The sequence below is a fragment of the Entelurus aequoreus genome, linkage group LG28 (genome assembly GCF_033978785.1).
Source record: "Entelurus aequoreus isolate RoL-2023_Sb linkage group LG28, RoL_Eaeq_v1.1, whole genome shotgun sequence".
NCBI classification, from domain to species: Eukaryota; Metazoa; Chordata; class Actinopteri; order Syngnathiformes; family Syngnathidae; genus Entelurus; species Entelurus aequoreus.
This window is the reverse complement of record NC_084758.1, coordinates 24,106,401-24,127,143: the sequence shown is the minus strand read 5'-3', so window position 1 is coordinate 24,127,143 and position 20,743 is coordinate 24,106,401. Positions and strand designations below refer to the sequence as shown.

The 20,743-nt window shown below is 40.9% G+C and overlaps 1 protein-coding gene across 1 annotated transcript in view; it reads left to right on the top strand.

The window, feature by feature from the left end:
- Positions 1–5,664: 5,664 nt before the first annotated feature.
- The window catches only part of wu:fb13g09 (ATP-binding cassette sub-family C member 5), a 104,788-nt gene continuing 89,709 nt past the window's right edge, over positions 5,665–20,743 (top strand). Inside the window, exons 1-2 of the mRNA XM_062039843.1 lie at positions 5,665–5,905; positions 17,461–17,662. Of these exons, the coding sequence (XP_061895827.1) occupies positions 17,472–17,662 (191 nt within the window). The 5' untranslated portion in view covers positions 5,665–5,905; positions 17,461–17,471. The remainder of the gene's footprint in view (positions 5,906–17,460; positions 17,663–20,743) is intronic.

The window sequence follows — 20,743 nt, the reverse complement described above, 5'->3', positions numbered from 1 at the left end:
TACATTTTATAATAACACTAGAAAAAGATGCTAGATTTGTTGCTATCCATCCATCCATCCATCTTCAACCGCTTATCCGGAATCGGGTCGCGGGGACAGCAGCTCCAGCAAAGACCCCCAGACTTCCCTCTCCAGAGCAACATTTGCGACTTCCTCCTGGGGAATCCCGAAGCGTTCCCAGGCCAGAGAGGAGATGTAATCCCCCCATCTGGTCCTTGGCCTGCCGCGGGGCCTCCTCCCAGTGGGACGTGCAACGAGGACCTCCCTAGGGAGACGCTCGTGAGGCATCCGCACGAGATGCCCGAACCACCTAAGCTGGCTCCTTTCCAAGCGAAGGAGCAGCGGCTCTACTCCGAGTCTCTCTCGGGTGACTGCACTTCTCACCCTATCTCTAAGGGAGATGCCAGCCACCCTTCTGAGGAAACTCATTTCGGCCGCTTGTATCCGCGATCTTATTCTTTCGGTCATTACCCACACTTCATGACCATAGGTGAGAGTAGGAATGTAGATAGCTCGGTAGACCGAGAGCTTTGCCTTCTGGCTCAGCTCCCGTTTCGTCACAACAGTGCGGCAGAGAGACTGCAATACTGCCCCAGCTGCTCCGATTCTCCGGCTGATTTCCTTCTCCATCTTTCCCTCACTCGTGAACAAGACCCCGAGATACTTAAACTCCTCCACCTGGGACAGAGTCCTGTCCCATACCCGGACTGTACAAACCATCGGTTTCCTGCTGAGAACCATGGCCTCAGATTTGGAGATGCTGATCCTCATTCCAGCCGCTGAACACTCGGCTGCGAACCGATCCAGTGAGAGCTGAAGGTCACGAACCGAAGGTGCCATCAGGACCACATCATCTGCAAACAGCAGTGACGCAACCTTTAGCCCCCCGAGACGTATACCCTCTCCGCCATGGCCACGACTCCGCCTAGAAATCCTGTCCATGAAAATCACAAACAGGATAGGTGACAGAGCGCAGCCCTGGCGGAGACCAACCCCCACTGGAAACGGATCCGACTTACATCCAAGCACCCGGACACAACTCTTGCTTTGGTTGTACAGAGATTGGATGGCCCTCAACAGAGTTCCCCTCACTCCGTACTCCCTCAGCACCTCCCACAAGATCTCCCGAGGGACGCGGTCATATGCCTTCTCCAAATCCACAAAACACATGTAGACTGGATAGGCATACTCCCAGGCCCTCTCCAGGATTCCCGCAAGCGTGAAGAGTTGGTCAGTTGTTCCACGACCAGGACGGAATCCACATTGCTCCTCTTGAATCTGAGGTTCGACTATCGGCCGGACCCTCCTTTCCAGTACCTTGGCGTAAACTTTCCCAGGGAGGCTGAGTAGTGTGATACCCCTGTAATTAGCACACACCCTCTGGTCCCCCTTTTTGAAAAGGGGAACCACCACCCCAGTCTGCCACTCCCTCGGCACTGTCCCAGACTTCCACGCAATGTTGAAAAGGCGTATCAACCAAGACAGCCCATCAACACCCAGAGCCTTCAGCATTTCTGGACGGATCTCGTCAACCCCCGGAGCTTTGCCACCGTGGAGTTGTCTAACTACCTCGGTGACTTCACTCCGAGAGATCGACGTCGATCCCCCATCATCCTCAGGCCCTGCTCCTATCAGGGAGGGTGTGTCTGATGTATTTGGGTTCAGGAGTTCCTCAAAGTGCTCTTTCCAACGCCCCACGACTTCCTCACTTGAAGTCAGCAGAGTCCCATCCTTGCCGTACACAGCTTGGATGGTTCCCTGCTTCCCCCTCCTGAGGTGCCGTATGGTCTTCCAGAACAGCTTTGGTGCCGCCCGATAGTCCTTCTCCATGGATTCCCCGAACTGCTCCCACACCCTCTGCTTAGCCTCGTCCACAGCCACGGCCGCTGCCCTTCGGGCCCGTCGGTACCTTGCAACTGCCTCCGGAGTCCCCTGGGATAACATACCCCGGTAGGACTCCTTCTTCAGTCGGACGGCTTCCCTGACCACCACTGTCCACCAGGGTGTTCGAGGGTTACCGCCCCTTGAGGCACCTAAGACCTTCTGGCCACAGCTCGCATCTGCAGCTTTAGCAATAGAGGCTTTGAACATTGCCCATTCCTGTTCAATGTCCCCAACCTCCACAGGGATGGCAGAGAAGTCCCGCCGGAGGTGGGAGTTGAAGTCCTTCCGGACAGAGGAGTCCTCCAAACGTTCCCAGTTCACCCGCACTACACGCTTGGGTTTGCCAGGTCTGTCCAGAGGTTTCCCCCGCCATCTAACCCAACTCACCACCAGATGGTGATCAGTTGACAGTTCAGCCCCTCTCTTCACCCGAGTGTCCAAAACATACGGTCTCAGATCAGCTGATACGATTACAAAATCGATCATTGATCTTTGGCCTAGGGTGCTCTGGTACCAGGTACACCTATGAGCATCCTTATGCTTGAACATGGTGTTTGTTATCGCAAGTCCGTGACTAGCACAGAAGTCCAATAACAATCCACCACTCAGGTTCAGATCAGGGAGACCGTTCCTCCCAATCACGCCAGTCCAAGTATCACTGTCATTGCCCACGTGCGCGTTGAAGTCCCCCAGCAAGACTATGGAATCCCCTGCCGGCGCCCCATACAGGACCCCATGCAAGGTATCCAAGAAGGCTGAATACTCTGAACTCCTGTTTGGTGCGTATGCACAAACAACAGTCAGAGTTTTCCCCCCTCCAACCCTAAGGCGAAGGGAGGCGACCCTCTTGTCCACTGGGGTGAACTCCAACGTACAGGCACTCAGCCGGGGACTCGTGAGTATCCCCACACCCGCCTGTGCCCTCACACCCTGAGCAACTCCAGAAGTGAACAAGGTCCATCCCTTGTCCAGGAGTGTGGTTTCAGAGCCCTTGCTATGCGTAGAGGTAAGCCCCACCAGATCCAACCGGTAGCGCTCCACCTCTCGCACCAGCTCAGGCTCCTTCCCCACCAGCGTAGAGACGTTCCACGTCCCGAAAGTCAGCCTCTGCTGCCCCGAATTGGTCCGTCCGGAGCCTCCACTTTCACCGCCATCCACTTGGCAGCGCACCCGACCCCACTGGTTCCGACCGCGGGTGGTGGGCCCACGTGGCAGAGAAGATGGTGTGTCCACGTAGCTTCTTCGGGCTGTGCCCGGCCGGGCTCCGTGGCAAGCCCGGCCACCAGGCGCTCGCTGACGAGCCCCACCTCCGGGCCTAGCTCCGGAGGAGGGCCCCGGGCTTCCTCCGGGCCGGGTAACGCATCCTCTTTTAGTGTAGTTCATGGGGGGTATCGTAACCCTGATGGGGGGGGCATTCGGGTGCTACACCTTGCCCAAGGGTGACCCGGAACTATGTAAGGCAGGGGCGTTCAACTCCCTGAGGCTTAATACAAGCCCACATACCCCTAGATTTGTTGCTAGTTGTTTTTAATTTAAAAAAGTCATTAAAAGTCTCTAGACACTTCTAGAAATCTCAACAAAGTACATTGTTCAATAAGCAGTAACAATTGAAAATATGGCAAAATGCTAAACAACTATATGTTAATATATACTAATGAACAATAACAGCCTTTTTACAGAAAATATATCATATATTTAACTAATGATTTAATCAATAAGTTATTATATGTTATCATTAATTCAATATCTATTTTAAATGTGACATTTTTATTTGTTTTAATTATCATTATTAGATGTGTGGATGGGCCAACAGCACTTTCTATTGAGCACAGCTGGAACTACATCTCTGAGTAGGAACTTTTTCCATGACAAAAACATTTTTAATTGATCGTGATTGGCATTGAGGAAAAAGCTGCCAGGTTTGCTGTGTTTAATGGCAACAAAAATTACCCTCCAGGCATCTTGGAATGATGTAAAATAAAGGGCATGCTGTTGATTATTGAGCTTAGAATTAAACGTATTTCCCCCTCTGGAAAATGAGTTTAGAATCATTAAAAGTGTTTAGTTTACTAGGTAATTAAACAGAGTTTGAAAGAGAGAAAGTTGCATCAACAAAATGAAAGTGAAAGTAAACAATAATGTACTGTATTTGTTCATGCAGTCATTTAGTAATTGTATCTTATAGAAAAACAAAAAGTACAATGTGGTCCTGGGGATAAGTTGATTGGCAACACTAAATTGGCCCTAGTGTGTGAATGTGAGTGTGAATGTTGTCTGTCTATATGTGTTGGCCCTGTGATGAGGTGGCGACTTGTCCAGGGTGTACCCCGCCTTCCGCCCGATTGTAGCTGAGATAGGCTCCGGCGACCCCGAAAAGGGACAAGCGGTAGAAAATGGATGGATGGATGTGGTCCTTGTTTTTTCCATTAGCAGACAAATGTGTTTTTGTTTATCATATAAATTAACCAGTAGTAAGTCATAAGTTTTCACGCCATGGATAATGTTAGCGCATATGTAACATATATCTTGGCCGTGCTGCTTACAGAGCTATAGTAGAAAATTAAACATATTTTTACACTGCAGCTAATATTGCCTTGCTAACATTGACATTAATGTTGCCTGGCTGCCTATGACAAATGGAAAATAATTACCCGGCAGGTATCTTAAGGAAGAAGGGGAAGATTCAAGTCAGTAGATGTGCCAGCTGCAGATCAAGTTAAATGGCCTGCTAGAATCACCTAGAATAAGGGCATAAGCAGGGACACAACTGTCTTTTACTTCTTCTTTTTTTTTAATTAAAACTGGTTCGGGTGTTACCATTTAGTGGTCAATTGTACGGAATATGTACTTCACTGTGCAATCTACTAATAAAAGTCTCAATCAATCAATCAAATCCATTTTCTACTGATTGTCCCTCACGGGGTCGCGGTGGGGGGGCTGGAGCCTATCCCAGCTGCACACGGGCGGAAGGCATGAAGATGGTACACTCCGGACAAGTCGTTTTGAGAATTTGACTCACCTATATTTGGTGGTTCTGTTGCCATGGTGATGATTGATTGTGATGGACCATCAGCAATTATCGATCTAATAAATATTGATGAATTATGCCAATAAATTTAATACACACATACATTTCTATATTTCTTGTCCTTTTATTAATTCTAAATCTAATTCTGTGTGTTAATGGAAATGTTAGTGGTGGCTTAGCCATTATATAACATGCAGATTATGTAATTGGTAGAAGTCTATAAGGCACGTTATGTAAATGTGAGAAATATACAAATTCATCTCTGGAGATGATTTAGCAGATTTGAGGAAAGAAATATGTTGGCCAACCAAGAGGTATTCATTTTTTTACTCTGGTTTGTATGAAAACGCACTCCCTGATTTAATATGCAGTCAAAATAACAACTCACTCATGGGGTTCTATTCCAAATGTACGTTATTATGATGGTACAGTTTGAAAATATATTTTGAAGTTGCTCCTGTACAATTTAAAACGCTCACAGGTTTTGGACCAATCGCATTGACCGGGAAGGGCGGCCAATCAGCGGGCAGTGCGAGCGCGCTCACTTCCTCCTTCGAGACTCCGCCCCCTTTCGGTCTGGCTCTCTCACTTCCTCATTCCCGTGACGTCCACGGCTTTCACCAATTGGCGGAGGCTCTGTGACGTAAGCGTGACGTAGGGAATTCCTCTCCCCGGAGGTGCTGGGAGAAGCGGAGCTTTGCATGAAGCGGCACGTACTGCATCCACGTGAGATCGGAGGCGGGGGGCGGGTGGGGGCGTACAAGTTGACAATCTTTCCGGGACGATCTTCCATCATCATCATCATCATCATCACCCTCTTCGACCAAAGCCACCGAGCAGGAAGATGAGTCCGCTCCTTTCACGTCTTTAAGCAGAAGCTAACAACATGGTCACCCTCACCAGCATTGGCTAGCTGCCCGTAAACAAAACATCTTTTTTTTTTTTTTTTTTTGAGAAGCGGGACCCCCATTCAGCCAGGCCGACGACATTAACGTAAGTGTTGTCTTGTTTTGGGGTCCGAACCGTGACAACACTCGGTAGTTGTGCTAGGAGCTCATTTATGTTGGGACATATGTGCTGGTATCACATGTCACATTATTTAACATCAGCGTCTAGCTATATTCCTGCTAAAGTGACCTAAAGGGCAAAGTTATACCCTGTGATAGTGTATTAACTTCTCTAAATATGTCCTTTACTTGTCTGCAGGTACTTTCTCATAGAAGTTTAGCACTTAAGGGTATATACTAAGATTTTTAAACAGTGTTGAATGGACAAGTAAGAACAAAACATCCCATCGGATGCTTGCTTAATGTAGCAAGTATTTATAGTTTATTATTTATATTATTATTTATAGTTTATTATTAGATCACCGCTTTCAGGACATGCAGGCTCATTCAACAAACGTTCCCTAATATTACAGATTTTACTAATCTTAATTTTCATGTTTTTTTTTGCCCTTTTTCTCTTACGACTACTCCTCCCACATTTATGTCACAGTAAATGTTGTTTTTAATGGCAAAAACACTGAATATTAAGTAATATTTTAGCTAAAAAATATTTAAGAGTAATATTTGATGTGAAGTAAATGGAGCCTTAAATATGTCAATTTTAAGTTTTTATGTTTTTTTCTTTCTTTTTTGTTGTTTGTTTTAAGCCCTTTTTGTCACAGAAAATGTTTTTAATGGCAAAAACACGAAATATTAAGTAATATTTTAGTTTAAAAATATTTAAAAGAGTAATATTTGATGTGAAGTAATTGGAGCCTTAAATATGTCAATTATAAAGTTTTTATATATTTTTTTCCCTCCTTTTTTGTTTGTTTTAAGCCCTTTATGTCACAGGAAATGTAGTTTTTAATGGAAAAAACACAAAATATTAAGTAATATTTTACTCCAAAAATTTTGAAAAGTGTAATATTTGATGTGAAGTAAATGGAGCCTTAAATATGTCAATTTTAAGTTTTTACATATTTTTTTCTTTAATTTTTTTTTGTTTGTTTTAAGTCCTTTTTGTCACAGAAAATGTTGCTTTTAATGGCAAAAACACAAAATATTAAGTAATATTTTAATTAAAAATATTTAAAAGAGTAATATTACACATTATTTAACATCAGTGTCTAGCTATATTCTTGCTAAAGTAACCTAATGGGCAAAGTTATACCCTGTGATAGTGTATTAACTTCTCTAAAAATGTCCTTTACTTGTCTGCAGGTACTTTCTCATAGAAGTTTAGCCCTTAAGGGTATATTCTAAGATTTTTAAACAGTGTTGAATGTACAAGTAAGAACAAAACATCCCATCGGATGCTTGCTTAATGTAGCAATTATTTATAGTTTATTTTGTCAGAGTTTCTGCAGTTTTTAAGGACCTTCTACAAATAGGCTAGTCAAAGATCATCTCTATGATTAGCACTTGAGTGTTTGAGTTTGCGGGCTACGAGTTGAACACCCTAAAATGATGAAAAAGAGAGGACCTTACATGGAACCTTGAGGAACACCTCTAATATAACTTGATTGATTGAAACTTTTATTAGTAGATTGCACAGTACAGTACATATTCCGTACAATTGACCACTAAATGGTAACACCAGAATAAGCTTTTCAACTTGTTTAAGTCGGGGTCCACGGTAATCAATTCATGGTAGACTAAAGAAGTTGAACAAATGACTATAGTGACAAGCGGATCGATAATGAAATATTGATACCAGAGCTTTTTGCCCTAATTACGATTCTCAAATCAAAATATTGACACTTGCTATACTTGAGTTATGTTGGACAATTTATATCATTAACAAGAAGTGTTAAAGTAACTAAATCATTGCAATCTTGTCTAAATGAAACCTGATTGATGGGAACTACTTTTTCTTCCACTGCGTAGGTAAGTACGTAATGTGCAAGCTTGTCTGCAGGTACTTTCTGAGAGAAGTTTAGACATTAAGGGATTATTTAACTTTTGGATTTTTAATCACATTTTAAGCAGTGTTGAATGGACAAATAAGAAAGGGGGGGGAATGTGTTCCTCTTTAAAAAATATCCCATTAAAAGATAGCTTAAAGGCCTACTGAAATTATTATTTTTAATTTGAACGGGAATAGCAGATTCATTCTATGTGTCATACTTGATCATTTTGCGATATTGCCATATTTTTGCTGAAAGGATTTAGTAGAGAACATCGACGATAAAGTTCGCAACTTTTGGTCGCTGATAAAAAAAGCCTTGCCTGTACCGGAAGTAGCGTGACGTCACAAGTTGAAAGGCTCCTCACATTTCCCCATTGTTTACACCAGCAGCGAGAGCGATTCGGACCGAGAAAGCGACGATTACCCCATTAATTTGAGCCAGGATGAAAGATTCGTGGATGAGGAACGTGAGAGTGAAGGACTAGAGTGCAGTGCAGGACGCATCTTTTTTCGTTCTGACCGTAACTTAGGTACAAGCTGGCTCATTGGATTCCACACTTTTTCCTTTTTCTATTGTGGATCACGGATTTGTATTTCAAACCACCTCGGATACTATATCCTCTTGAAAATGAGAGTCGAGAACGCGAAATGGACATTAACAGTGACTTTTATCTCCACGACAATACATCGGCGAAGCACTTTAGCTACGGAGCTAACGTGATAGCATCGGGCTTAAATGCAGATAGAAACAAAAGAAATAAACCCCTGACTGGAAGGATAGACAGAAAATCAACAATACTATTAAACCATGGACCTGTAAATACACGGTTAATACTTTCCAGCTTGGCGAAGCTTAACAATGCTGTTGCTAACGACGCCATTGAAGCTAACTTAGCAACGGGACCTCACAGAGCTATGATAAAAACATTAGCGCTCCACTTACGCCAGCCAGCCCTCATCTGCTCATCAACACCCGTGCTCACCTGCGTTCCAGCGATCGACGGAAGGACGAAGGACTTCACCCGATCATCCGTGCGGTCGGCGGCTAGCGTCGGATAGCGCGTCTGCTATCCAAGTCAAAGTCCTCCTGGTTGTGTTGCTACAGCCAGCCGCTAATACACTGATCCCACCTACAGCTTTCTTCTTTGCAGTCTTCATTGTTCATTAAACAAATTGCAAAAGATTCACCAACACAGATGTCCAGAATACTGTGGAATTTTGAGATGAAAACAGAGCTTTTTTGTATTGGATTCAGTGGTGTCCGAATACTTCCGTTTAACTATTGACGTCACGCGCATACGTCATCATACATAGACGTTTTCAACCGGAAGTTTAGCGGGAAATTTGAAATTGCACTTTATAAGTTAACCCGACCGTATTGGCATGTGTTGCAATGTTAAGATTTCCTCATTGATATATAAACTATCAGACTGCGTGGTCGGTAGTAGTGGGTTTCAGTAGGCCTTTAATGTAGCAATTATTTATAGTTTATTGCAGGGATATTCAACTAAATTGGTTTAAGGGGCCGGACTTCTCCCTTCACGATTAGTTTTGTTTTTGTTTATTCCAGAGAACTACAGTAGACATTTGATTGTGGTCTATTTATTTTGTCAGAGTTTCTGCATTTCTATGATTAGCACTTGAGTGTTTGAGTTTGCGGGCTACGAGTTGAACACCCCAAAATGATGAAAAAGAGAGGACCTAAATGGAACCTTGAGGAACACCTCTAATATAACTAAAGGAGTTGAACAAATGACTAGTGACGTGCGGATCGATAATGAAGGGTTGGAGTTGGGGGTTAAATCACCAAAATGATTCCCGGGCGCGGCGCCGCTGCTGCCCACTGCTCCCCAAGGGGATGGGACAAATGCAGAGGACAAATTTCACCACATCTAGTGTGTGTGTGACAATCATTGGTACTTTAATCTTTAAAATATTGATACCAGAGCTTTATGCCCTAATTACGATTCTCAAATCAAAATATTGATACTTGCTATATTTGAGTTATGTTAGACAATTTATATAATTAACAAGAAGTGTTAAAGTAACTAAATCTTGTCTAAATGAAACCTGATTGATGGGAACTACTTTTTCTTTCGCCTAGTAGGTAAGTACGTAATGTGCAAGCTTGTCTGCAGCTACTTATTGAGAGAAGTTCAGCCCTTAAGGGAATATTCTAAGATTTTTAATCACATTTTAAGCAGTGTTGAATGGACAGGTAAGAAAAAAAACCTTACATTTGTTCCTCTTAAAAAAATATCCCATTGAAAGATAGCTTAATGTAGCAATTCTTTATAGTTTATTGGAGGGATATTCAACTAAATTGGTTTAAGGGGCCGGACTTCTCTCTTCACGATTAGTCTTGTTTTGTTTATTCCAGAGAACTAGAGTAGACATTTGATTGTGGTCTATTTATCTTGTCAGAGTTTCTGCTGTTTTTAAGGACATTCTGCAAATAAGCTACCGGTAGTCAAAGATCATCTCTATGATTCGCACTTGAGTGTTTGAGTTTGCGGGCTACGAGTTGAACACCCTAAAATGATGAAAAAGAGAGGACCTAAAATGGAACCTTGAGGAACACCTCTACTATAACTAAAGAAGTTAAACAAGTGACTAGTAACGGATCGATAATAAAATATCGATACCGCCGATACCAGATCTTTATGCCCTAATATCGATTCTTGCTATACTTGAGTTATGTTAGACAATTTATATCATTAACAAGAATTGTAAAGTAACTAAATCATTGCAATCTTGTCTAAATGAAACGTGATTGATGGGAACTACTTTTTTCCCTCGCCTATTAGGCAAGTACGCAATGTAAAAGCGCAGCGGCACGCTTAGTCATTCAGTCTGTCATTTGTTTATTTGAGAAAATTACTGGCAATTAAAATGATTACTGGCAATTAAAACGGTGTATCATTTAATTGTAGGCTATTTGGAAACACTTGTTGAATATAAATAAGATAAAGCATTCAGTACGCAACAATGCCATCATTTGTTTCGCCCTGTGATTTTATATCGATTGAAGATGATTCCCCAACAGCAGCAACACTTGAAATACACTACTTTTTAAATTTTACCAGACACTTTAGGTATATTTGCACAAAGTATCCATATTGCTGATACCAGCCTGAATTTTACTCGGTATCGGATCGGAAAGAAAATCAGTGGCATTGCACTGTCGCACATCATCTGCATCTGAACTAAACAGGCTGTGGCAAGACTTTAGTTGCATGATCACATTGCGAAAAATAATTGTAACTGAGGACTTCGAGGGGCGCTTCTGTTATGTAAATTGCAATTGCAAGTTTGGACCCTAGTGTTCTATGTTTGTAGCAAGGTTCAAATGTCAATGCAAGGATCTGTCAATGTCAAGTCTTTTTAGGAATGTGTGTACATATGTTTGTCTACCAAGTTTTGAACTGAACTTGGGGGCCGACTTAAAAAAGGATGATTGCATTGGTACAAGTATCACTTTCCTGTGATAAATACTAAGAAAGTTGTGGGGTTTTAAAACCGGTGAAAATTCACAAATTTATGGTCAACTTATTTACCGGTAGTACAAAGTCAACGGGGCTCAAGAAATGTTGTAACTTTCTTCATTGTTACCACATTTTAAAAAGGTTGGTATCAATTGGAAAGCTTTCTAAACTTTCTTTAACATATTCAAAGCAAATCTTGCTGTGTAAAGGCATTCACACTATATTATTCTACACCAAAATTAATCTATTATTCTTCCGTAGCGTTTTTCATCTGCCCGCCTCTCATTCCCAAACCATTCATCCGATTGATCTTATTAGTTCACCGCTTTCAGGACATGCAGGCTCATTCAACAAACGTTCCCTAATATTACAGATTTTACAAATCTTGATTTTCATGGGTTTTTTTGCCCTTTTTCTCTTACGACTACTCCTCCCACATTTATGTCACAGTAAATGTTGTCTTTTTTAAGTCAATGGCGTTTTAAAATCGTGTTTTTATCATCTTCGTCTTTTAGCAAAGGTAAAACCATTTTTATCTTTTAACCTTTTTGAACAAGTCGTGCATGCTTTTATTTCAAGTCGCCTAGACTACTGCAATGCACTTTATGCTGGCATTAGCCAAAAAGCTCTCTCCCGGTTGCAGTTAGTCCAGAACGCGGCAGCACGACTTTTAACAGGGGCCAGGAAACGTGAGCATATAACCCCAATTCTTCGGAGTTTGCACTGGCTCCCTGTTCATTTTAGAATTGATTTTAAATCCTTGCTGTTTGTTTTTAAAGCTTTACATGGACTGGCACCTCAGTATATCTCGGACCTCATCCAAATTTACACTCCTGCGCGCGCTCTGAGGTCCGAGAGCCAGCTCCAGCTCGTGGTGCCCAGGACGAGACTTAAAACCAGGGGAGACAGGGCCTTCTCTGTGGTCGGCCCTAAACTCTGGAACACTCTGCCCCTCCATGTTCAAACTGCTCCCACAGTGGAGTGTTTTAAGTCTCGTCTAAAGACCCACTTTTATTCTTTGGCTTTTAACACTACGTGAGTTGTGTGGTCTTCTGTCCTCTGTTGTCCTGTGTGGTTAGGGTCAGGGTTATAAATTTTGATGTCTATTTTACTGTTTTAATTGGTTTCACCCTTTAAAATCGTTTTTAATCATATTTATTTTTTATATTGTCTCTGTATTGGTTTTCTATTCATTTATTCTTTGTTTTTATTCAGTCATTGGTGTAGCATAATATTGTTTTTAATATTGTTTTTAATATAGTTTTTAATATTGTTTTTAATATTGTTTTTAACATGGCTGTGCAGCACTTTGGAAACATTCTTGTTGTGTAAATGTGCTATATAAATAAAGTGGATTGGATTGATTGGATTTAATGGCAAAAACACGGAATATTAAGTAATATTTTAGCTAAAAAATATTTAAGAGTAATATTTGATGTGAAGTAAATGGAGCCTTAAATATGTCAATTTTAAGTTTTTATATATTTTTTTCTTTCTTTTTTTGTTTGTTTTAAGCCCTTTTGTTACAGAAACGTTTTTAATGGCAACAACACGAAATATGAAGTAATATTTTAGTTTAAAAATATTTAAAAGAGTAATATTTGATGTGAAGTAATTGGAGCCTTAAATATGTCAATTATAAAGTTTTTATATATATTTTTTCCCTCCTTTTTTGTTTGTTTTAAGCCCTTTATGTCACAGGAAATGTAGTTTTTAATGGCAAAAACACAAAATATTAAGTAATATTTTACTCCAAAAATTTTGAAAAGTGTAATATTTGATGTGAAGTAAATGGAGCCTTAAATATGTCAATTTTAAGTTTTTACATATTTTTTTCTTTCATTTTTTTTGTTTGTTTTAAGTCCTTTTTGTCACAGAAAATTTTGCTTTTCATGGCAAAAACACAAAATATTAAGTAATATTTTAGTTAAAAATATTTAAAAGAGTTATATTTGATGTGAAGTAATTGGAGCCTTAAATATGTAAATTATAAGTTTTTATATATATTTTTTCTTTCCTTTTTTTGTTTGTTTTAAGCCCTTTATGTCACAGAAAATTTTGTTTTGAATGGCAAAAACACAAAATATTAAGTAATATTTTAGCTAAAAAATATTTAAAAGAGTAATATTTGATTAATTAAATTAAAACCATTCCACCATTAAAACATTTGTCTTGATTAGGACAATAAAACTTGGTATTTTTAAACCAAAAAATTCCCAGTTTTAACAGTGCCTACCTGTATACATGATTAACAAAATATTGGACAATACAATTGGTACGCATTCCACCATTCTCACTTACGGTTGCCGTTTTTTTCTCCCTAAAAATAACTTTGAATGCAAGTAAATGTTCAACACCATGGTAAAACATATTTGTTGAAGTAAAAAAAACATTTATTTATTCTAAAATTTGCAAAAATCAATACGTTCAAAGCAACATAATATAAATCAAAGCTTTTATTCTAATCAAATTAATCATAGTAGCTTTATAGGTGTGGTAACAAATGTCATTTTGTTGTGTACGGTTGCCATCTTAAGCTAGTTTTCAATGGGTCATTTTTAATTGGGTCTTTTTTTAAAATAACGTTTCCATTTTAGGCTAGTTTTCAATGTGTAGTTTTTGTCAAGCGTTGCCATTTTGGCTAGTTTACAATGTGACATTTTTTGTCCCGAGGAACATTCTTGTGCAGCGTTGCCATTTGAAACTATAGAACCTTTATTTAACCAGATAAGAAACCCATTGAGACCAAGATCTCTTTCGCAAGGGTGACCTGGCCAAGAGGTCAACAGCACATGTCACAGAGCAGTTTCAAAAAAGTAATACGTTGAGACATACATTTTACAATACATAAAAGAGAACTGTAAAACAATAAAGATTTACAGCTTTTAAAAACACAGGCACTGTGCAAAAGTCTCTTGCTTTGTGTCCCTCAGGACAGAACGGAAGTCTCCAAATGGAAGTAGTTCAGTGAGTTTCAGTTTCGTCTGCAATGCATTCCATGCCATAGGGGCAGCAATGCCAAAACCTCTTTTGCCAAATTCAGTCCGAAACTAGTTTTTAATTGGACATTTTTTGTCGTGAGGAACAAATGTGCCGTTTTTGTTTAGAGTTGCCATTTTAGGTTAGTTTTGTTGCCATTTTTGGTTAGTTTTTAATGGGACATTTTGTGTTGCAAGGGACATACAGTCGTGGTCAAAAGTTTGCATACACTTGTAAAGAACATAATGTCATGGCTGTCTTGAGTTTCCAATCATTTCTACAACTCTTAATTTTTTGTGATAGAGTGATTGGAGCACATACTTGTCACAAAAAACATTCATGAAGTTTGGTTCTTTTATGAATTTATTATGGGTCTACTGAAAATGTGACCAAATCTGCTGGGTCAAAAGTATACATACAGCAATGTTAATATTTGGTTACATGTCCCTTGGCAAGTTTGACTGCAGTAAGGCGCTTTTGGTAGCCATCCACAAGCTTCTGGTTGAATTTGTGACCACTCCTCTTGACAAAAGTGGTGCAGTTCAGCTAAATTTGTTGGTTTTCTGACATGGACTTTTTTCTACTGCATTGTCCACACGTTTAAGTCAGGACTTTGGGAAGGCCATTCTAAAACCTTAATTCTAGCCAGATTTAGCCATTCATTTACCACTTTTGATGTTTGTTTGGGGTCATTGTCCTGTTGGAACACCCAACTGCGCCCAAGACCCAACTGCTGATGACCACATCACACAAACTATCAAATCCCTTTACTGGCTTCCTGTTCCACTCAGGATTGAATTCAAAATCTCCTTACTAACTCACCAGTGCCTCCATGGAAATGCCCCCGTCTACCTTAAAGAACTGCTCACCCCCAAATCCTCCACACGACACCTCCGCTCCAAACAGGCTAACCTCCTCCAACCGCCAAGGACAAAGCTACGAACTATGGGAGATCGGGCTTTCTGCTCCGCTGCTCCCAGTCTGTGGAACGCTCTCCCTGACCACCTGAGGGCACCTCAGACTGTGGATGCTTTTAAAAAAGGCTTAAAAACCCATCTTTTTAAAAAAGCCTTTTTATAGATTTTTATAGATATGCATGCTGGTTCTAGCTATTGGGCTGTTTCTAATTTTATATTTTATTTATTTTTATTATCTTTTATTATTATTATTACTATTTTCTTTTTCTTTTTTTTTAACACTGTGGCACTTTGAGGTTGTTTGCTCAATGTAAAGTGCTTTTTACAAATAAAATCTATTATTATTATTATTTTAGGTTGTTGTTTCATTGTCCCATTTACTCTCTGTAAAGCACCACTTCCATATGCAGCAAAACGGGCCCAGAACATAATACTAAAACCACCATGCTTGACAGTAGGGATGGTGTTTCTGGGATTAAAGGCCTCACCTTTTCTCATCCAAACATATTGCTGGGTATTGTGGCCAAACAGCTCAATTTTTGTTTCATCTGACCACAGAACTTTCCTCCAGAAGGTCTTATCTTTGTCCATGTGATCAGCAGCAAACTTTAGACGAGCCTTAAGGTGTCGCTTCTGGAGCAAGGGTTTCCTTCTTGCATGGTAGCCTCTCAGCAGCTTCCAATTCATTGCAGACCAGCTTTTTGGTGGTTCTCGGTTGACTCTTGATCATCCTGACCAATTTTCTCTCAGCAGCAGGTAATGGCTTGTGTTTCCTTCCTGATCGTGGCAGTGACAAAACTGTGCCATGCACTTTATACTTATGAACAGTTGCTCTTGGGATCTTAAGCTGCTTTGAAATGGCTCAAAGTGACTTTTCTGACTTGTTCAAGTCAATGATTCGTTTTTTCAGATCTGTGCTGAGTTCCTTTGACTTTCCCATTGTCGCGTTTGTAACCGAGTCTAATGACTGCATCACATGGGCTCAGAAAAGTCAACAGGTGTCGTCAATCATAATCACTCACATGAAGTTAAGAGGCCATGCCATGAAGCTAATTTGATTTGATTGTAACTTTTCTACATCACCAAAATTGATAATGTATGTTGTTGTATGTATACTTTTGACCCAGCAGATTTGGTCACATTTTCAGTAGACCCATAATAATTTCATAAAAGAACCAAACTCCATGAATGTTTTTTGTGACAAACAAGTATGTGCTCCAATCACTCGATCACAAAAAAATAAGAGTTGTAGAAATTATTGGAAACTCAAGACAGCCATGACATTATGTTCTTTACAAGTGTATCAATCAATGTTTGTCAGTGTATGTAAACTTTTGACCACGACAGTATATACTAGTGTGTTATTGTACGAAGAAGTACTTGACTCATTTAAAGTTGAGAGTAATATTAACATCTCTTCTTTTTACCGCAGTTTTGTGAAGTTGACATTTTTTGTCGCCTGGGTTAGGTATGTGAGTAAATTTGTAGCACCTCTGAAGGGTTAACCAAACTTCTCAAGCACCCAAATTATTAGGTTCCCTTCCTGCATCAGTTCTGAGGTAAACAGTTGTCGGTATCATGCTCTCGGTGTGACTTTATCTGTGTTCTCCAGCATGTTGTTGACGCAGGCAAAAGCCGTCACGCTAGTAAGAAAAGGACTTGACGGGGGCCCCCTTAGGGCCGGCCTGTAATGAATGGTCTCGCCTCCAAAATAGACCTGAAAACCCCAACGAGCGTATGAAAGAACTTCACATGACGAAGGCTGGGAAGTCAACACATGGCGTCTTTTCATGAAACTCGCGAGCTAAAAATAGGTGTTTGTTGTGTGTTGTTTTGTACTTGACCACGGCACTGACCTTGTCACGGAGCCTCGCCGTAAGAGAGGATTGGTGACGGTGCACGGCCGCGCCAAAAGCTCGGATGTCCACTCCAAAGCTCTTTAAATAAATAAGCGCTTAAGTTGCGCGGCACGAGGAAGGGGTCGTAGCCTCTGAGCAAGGTTGATTTCTCAAAGTCTGGAGGCTGACTCAGCAGAAAGGAAAAGCTAAATCAGCTGATGACACTTCAGTCACACGTGGAAAAGCGAGACACTCTTCCATGTTTACACTGCAGAAGTGTGAATAATTATCTAAACTTTGATGATTGCATACATATTTATAAATGTCTGGTGGTTTAAACAGGAAAGACTGCAAATAGAATTAAATCAATAACTTTCTCAAGCAACTTTTTGCATCGGATTGACGCTGATGTTCCTTGTCCCCGTCTACAGGCTGTCCCGCCATGTCCGCCCTGTTTCCCGATGCCCTTGAAGCGGCCGAGCGAGCGGAAGGCCTGCCGCTGGCCTCCCTGCAGCCGCCGTCCGAGCTGGAAGAGGAGGAAGAGGCCGAGGTGTCGGTGGAGCGGGGGCCGAAGAGACGGGGCCGCTACCGGCACAGCATCCAGCTTCTGAAGCCCTTCAGGATAAAGCACAAGTAAACGCCTCATTCTTTGACATATTTCAAACAAATCTTGATTATGTTCGTTTGTCTCTAGTCTGCCGACACCTTGTTGGCTGAGCCATGCGTCGTCCCTTACAGCAGATTCTACTGCAAAGATATACACTAATGGAGCCTCTTAGAAAGGGCTGTTCAAGTGGCGACCCGCAGACCAATTCCTAATACACTTGGGTCATATAAAGGATCTGTGACATTCGCTTTTGCAGTATCAATCAATCAATCAATCAATGTTTATTTATATAGCCCTAAATCACAAGTGTCTCAAAGGGCTGTACAAGCCACAACGACATCCTCTGTACAGAGCCCACATACGGGCAAGGAAAAACTCACCCCAGTGGGACGTCTGTGAATGACTATGAGAAACCTTGGAGAGGACCGCATATGTGGGTAACCCCCCCCCTACTGAAACATATGTTTCAGTAGGTCCTTAAAGGCCTACTGAAACCCACTACTACCGACCACGCAGTCTGATAGTTTATATATCAATGATGAAATCTTAACATTGCAACACATGCCAATACGGCCGGGTTAACTTATAAAGTGCAATTTTAAATTTCCCGGGAAACTTCCGCTTAAAAACGTCTAGGTATGATGACGTTTGCGCGTGACGTCAATGGTTGAACCGGAAGTGTTGGGACACATTGTATCCCAATACAAAAAGCTCTGTTTTCATCGCAAAGTTCCACAGTATTCTGGACATCTGTGTTGGTGAATCTTTTGCAATTTGTTTAATGAACAATGAAGACTGCAAAGAAGAAAGCTGTAGGTGGGATCGGTGTATTAGCGGCTGGTTGCAGCAACACAACCAGGAGGACTTTGAGTCGGATAGCAGACGCGCTATCCGACGCTAGCCGCCGACCGCATCGATGATTGGGTGAAGTCCTTCGTCGTGCCGTCGATCGCTGGAACGCAGGTGAGCACGGGTGTTGATGAGCAGGTGAGGGCTGGCTTGGCGTAGGTGGAGCGCTAATGATTTTATCATAGCTCTGACGAGATCCTGTAGCTAAGTTAGCTTCAATGGCATCGTTAGCAACAGCATTGCTAGGCTTCGACAGGCAGCACAGCATTAACCGTGTGGTTACAGGTCCAGTGTTTGGTTCGGTGTCTCCTGATAGTAGTATTGTTGATCTTCTGTCTATCCTTCCAGTCAGGGGCTTATTTCTTTTGTTTCTATCTGCATTTAAGCACGATACTATCACGTTAGCTCCGTAGCTAAAGTGCTTCACCGATGTATTGTCGTGGAGATAAAAGTCACTGTGAATGTCCATTTCGCATTCTCGACTCTCATTTTCAAGAGGATATAGTATCCGAGGTGGTTTAAAATACAAATCCGTGATCCACAATAGAAAAAGGAGAGAGTGTGGAATCCAATGAACCCTTGTACCTAAGCTTACGGTCAGAGCGAAAAAAGATACGTCCTGCACTGCACGCTAGTCCTTCACTTTTACGTTCCTCATCCACGAATCTTTCATCCTCGCTCAAATCGTCGCTTTCTCGGTCCGAATCGCTCTCGCTGCTGGTGTAAACAATGGGAAATCGTGAGCAGCTCTTCCTCCAGTGACGTCACGCTACTTCCGGTAGGGCAAGGCTTTTTTTTATCAGAGACCAAAAGTTGCGAACTTTATCGTCGTTGTTCTATACTAAATCCTTTCAGCAAAAATATGGCAATATCGCGAAATGATCAAGTACAACACATAGAATGGATCTGCTATCCCCGTTTAAATAAAAACAATTCATTTCAGTAGGCCTTTAAGTAAGACCAACATTTTTAGAGTATAATAAGTGTCTTATTATTTTTAATAACATCGTTATTTTGAAGCTAACCAATAATAAATAAAATACTTCTTACCATTAATGCGACTTCTTGAACAGGTGCGGGAAAAAAAACGGATGGATGGATTAAAATGTATGAGAATGTTTTATATTTTGAACGTTATTTTTCACACTGTGATTACCAGCGGAATTATTCATTACTAATCGTCAGCTAAGATTTATGTGAGAGCCAGATGCAGTCATCAAAAGAACCACATCTGGCTCGAGAACCATAGGTTCCCTAGCCCTGATATAGAGGATCTTTGACTAGCTTTTTGGCAGTAGGTCCTTAAAAACAGAAGAGCGCTGCTGTCATGTAGAGGGACTTTGGCTCTGTTTTTTGCAGTATAGTGCATCCTTAAACACAGAAAAACACTTATTTCACATCGAAGATATTTGACTAGGAAGTTTGCCTTACATCCTATATAATAGCGTAGCGATGTGTGATACCACTGATTTTCTTTACGATCCGAAACCGAGTAAAATTCCGGCTACTATCACCGATACCGATTCAATACCGATACTTTGTGCAAATATACATAATATGTCTGCTTGAATTTTAAAAAGTTTTGTGTTGCAAATAATAATATAAAAAAACAACTGTAAAAATGTAAGAAAAAAAGAGCAAAAAATCGGAATGTAATTAGAAAAAGCTGACATTTTTAAACAAATAATCAATAATGTACTTTGTCACCTATAACATGTTTTGTCTTTAAATACATATATACCATATTTTTCGGAGTATAAGTCGCTCCGGAGTATAAGTCGCACCGGCCGAAAATGCATAATAAAGAAGGAAAAAAACATATTTAAGTCGCACTAGAGTATAAGTCACATTTTTGGGGGAAATTTATTTGATAAAACCCAACACCAAGAATAGACATTTGAAGGGCAATTTAAAATAAATAAAGAATAGTGAACAACAGGCTGAATACGTGTATGTTGTATGAGGCATAAATAACCAACTGAGAACGTGCCTGGTATGTTAACGTAACATATTATGGTAAGAGTCATTCAAATAACTATAACATATAGAACATGCTGTACGTTTACCAAACAATCTGTCACTCCTAATCGCTAAATCCCATGAAATCTTATACGTCTAGTCTCTTACGTGAATGAGCTAAATAATATTATTTGATTTTTTACGGTAATGTGTTAATAATTTCTCACAAGTCGCTCCTGAGTATAAGTCGCACCCCCGGCCAAACTATGAAAAAAACTGCGACTTATAGTCCGAAAAAT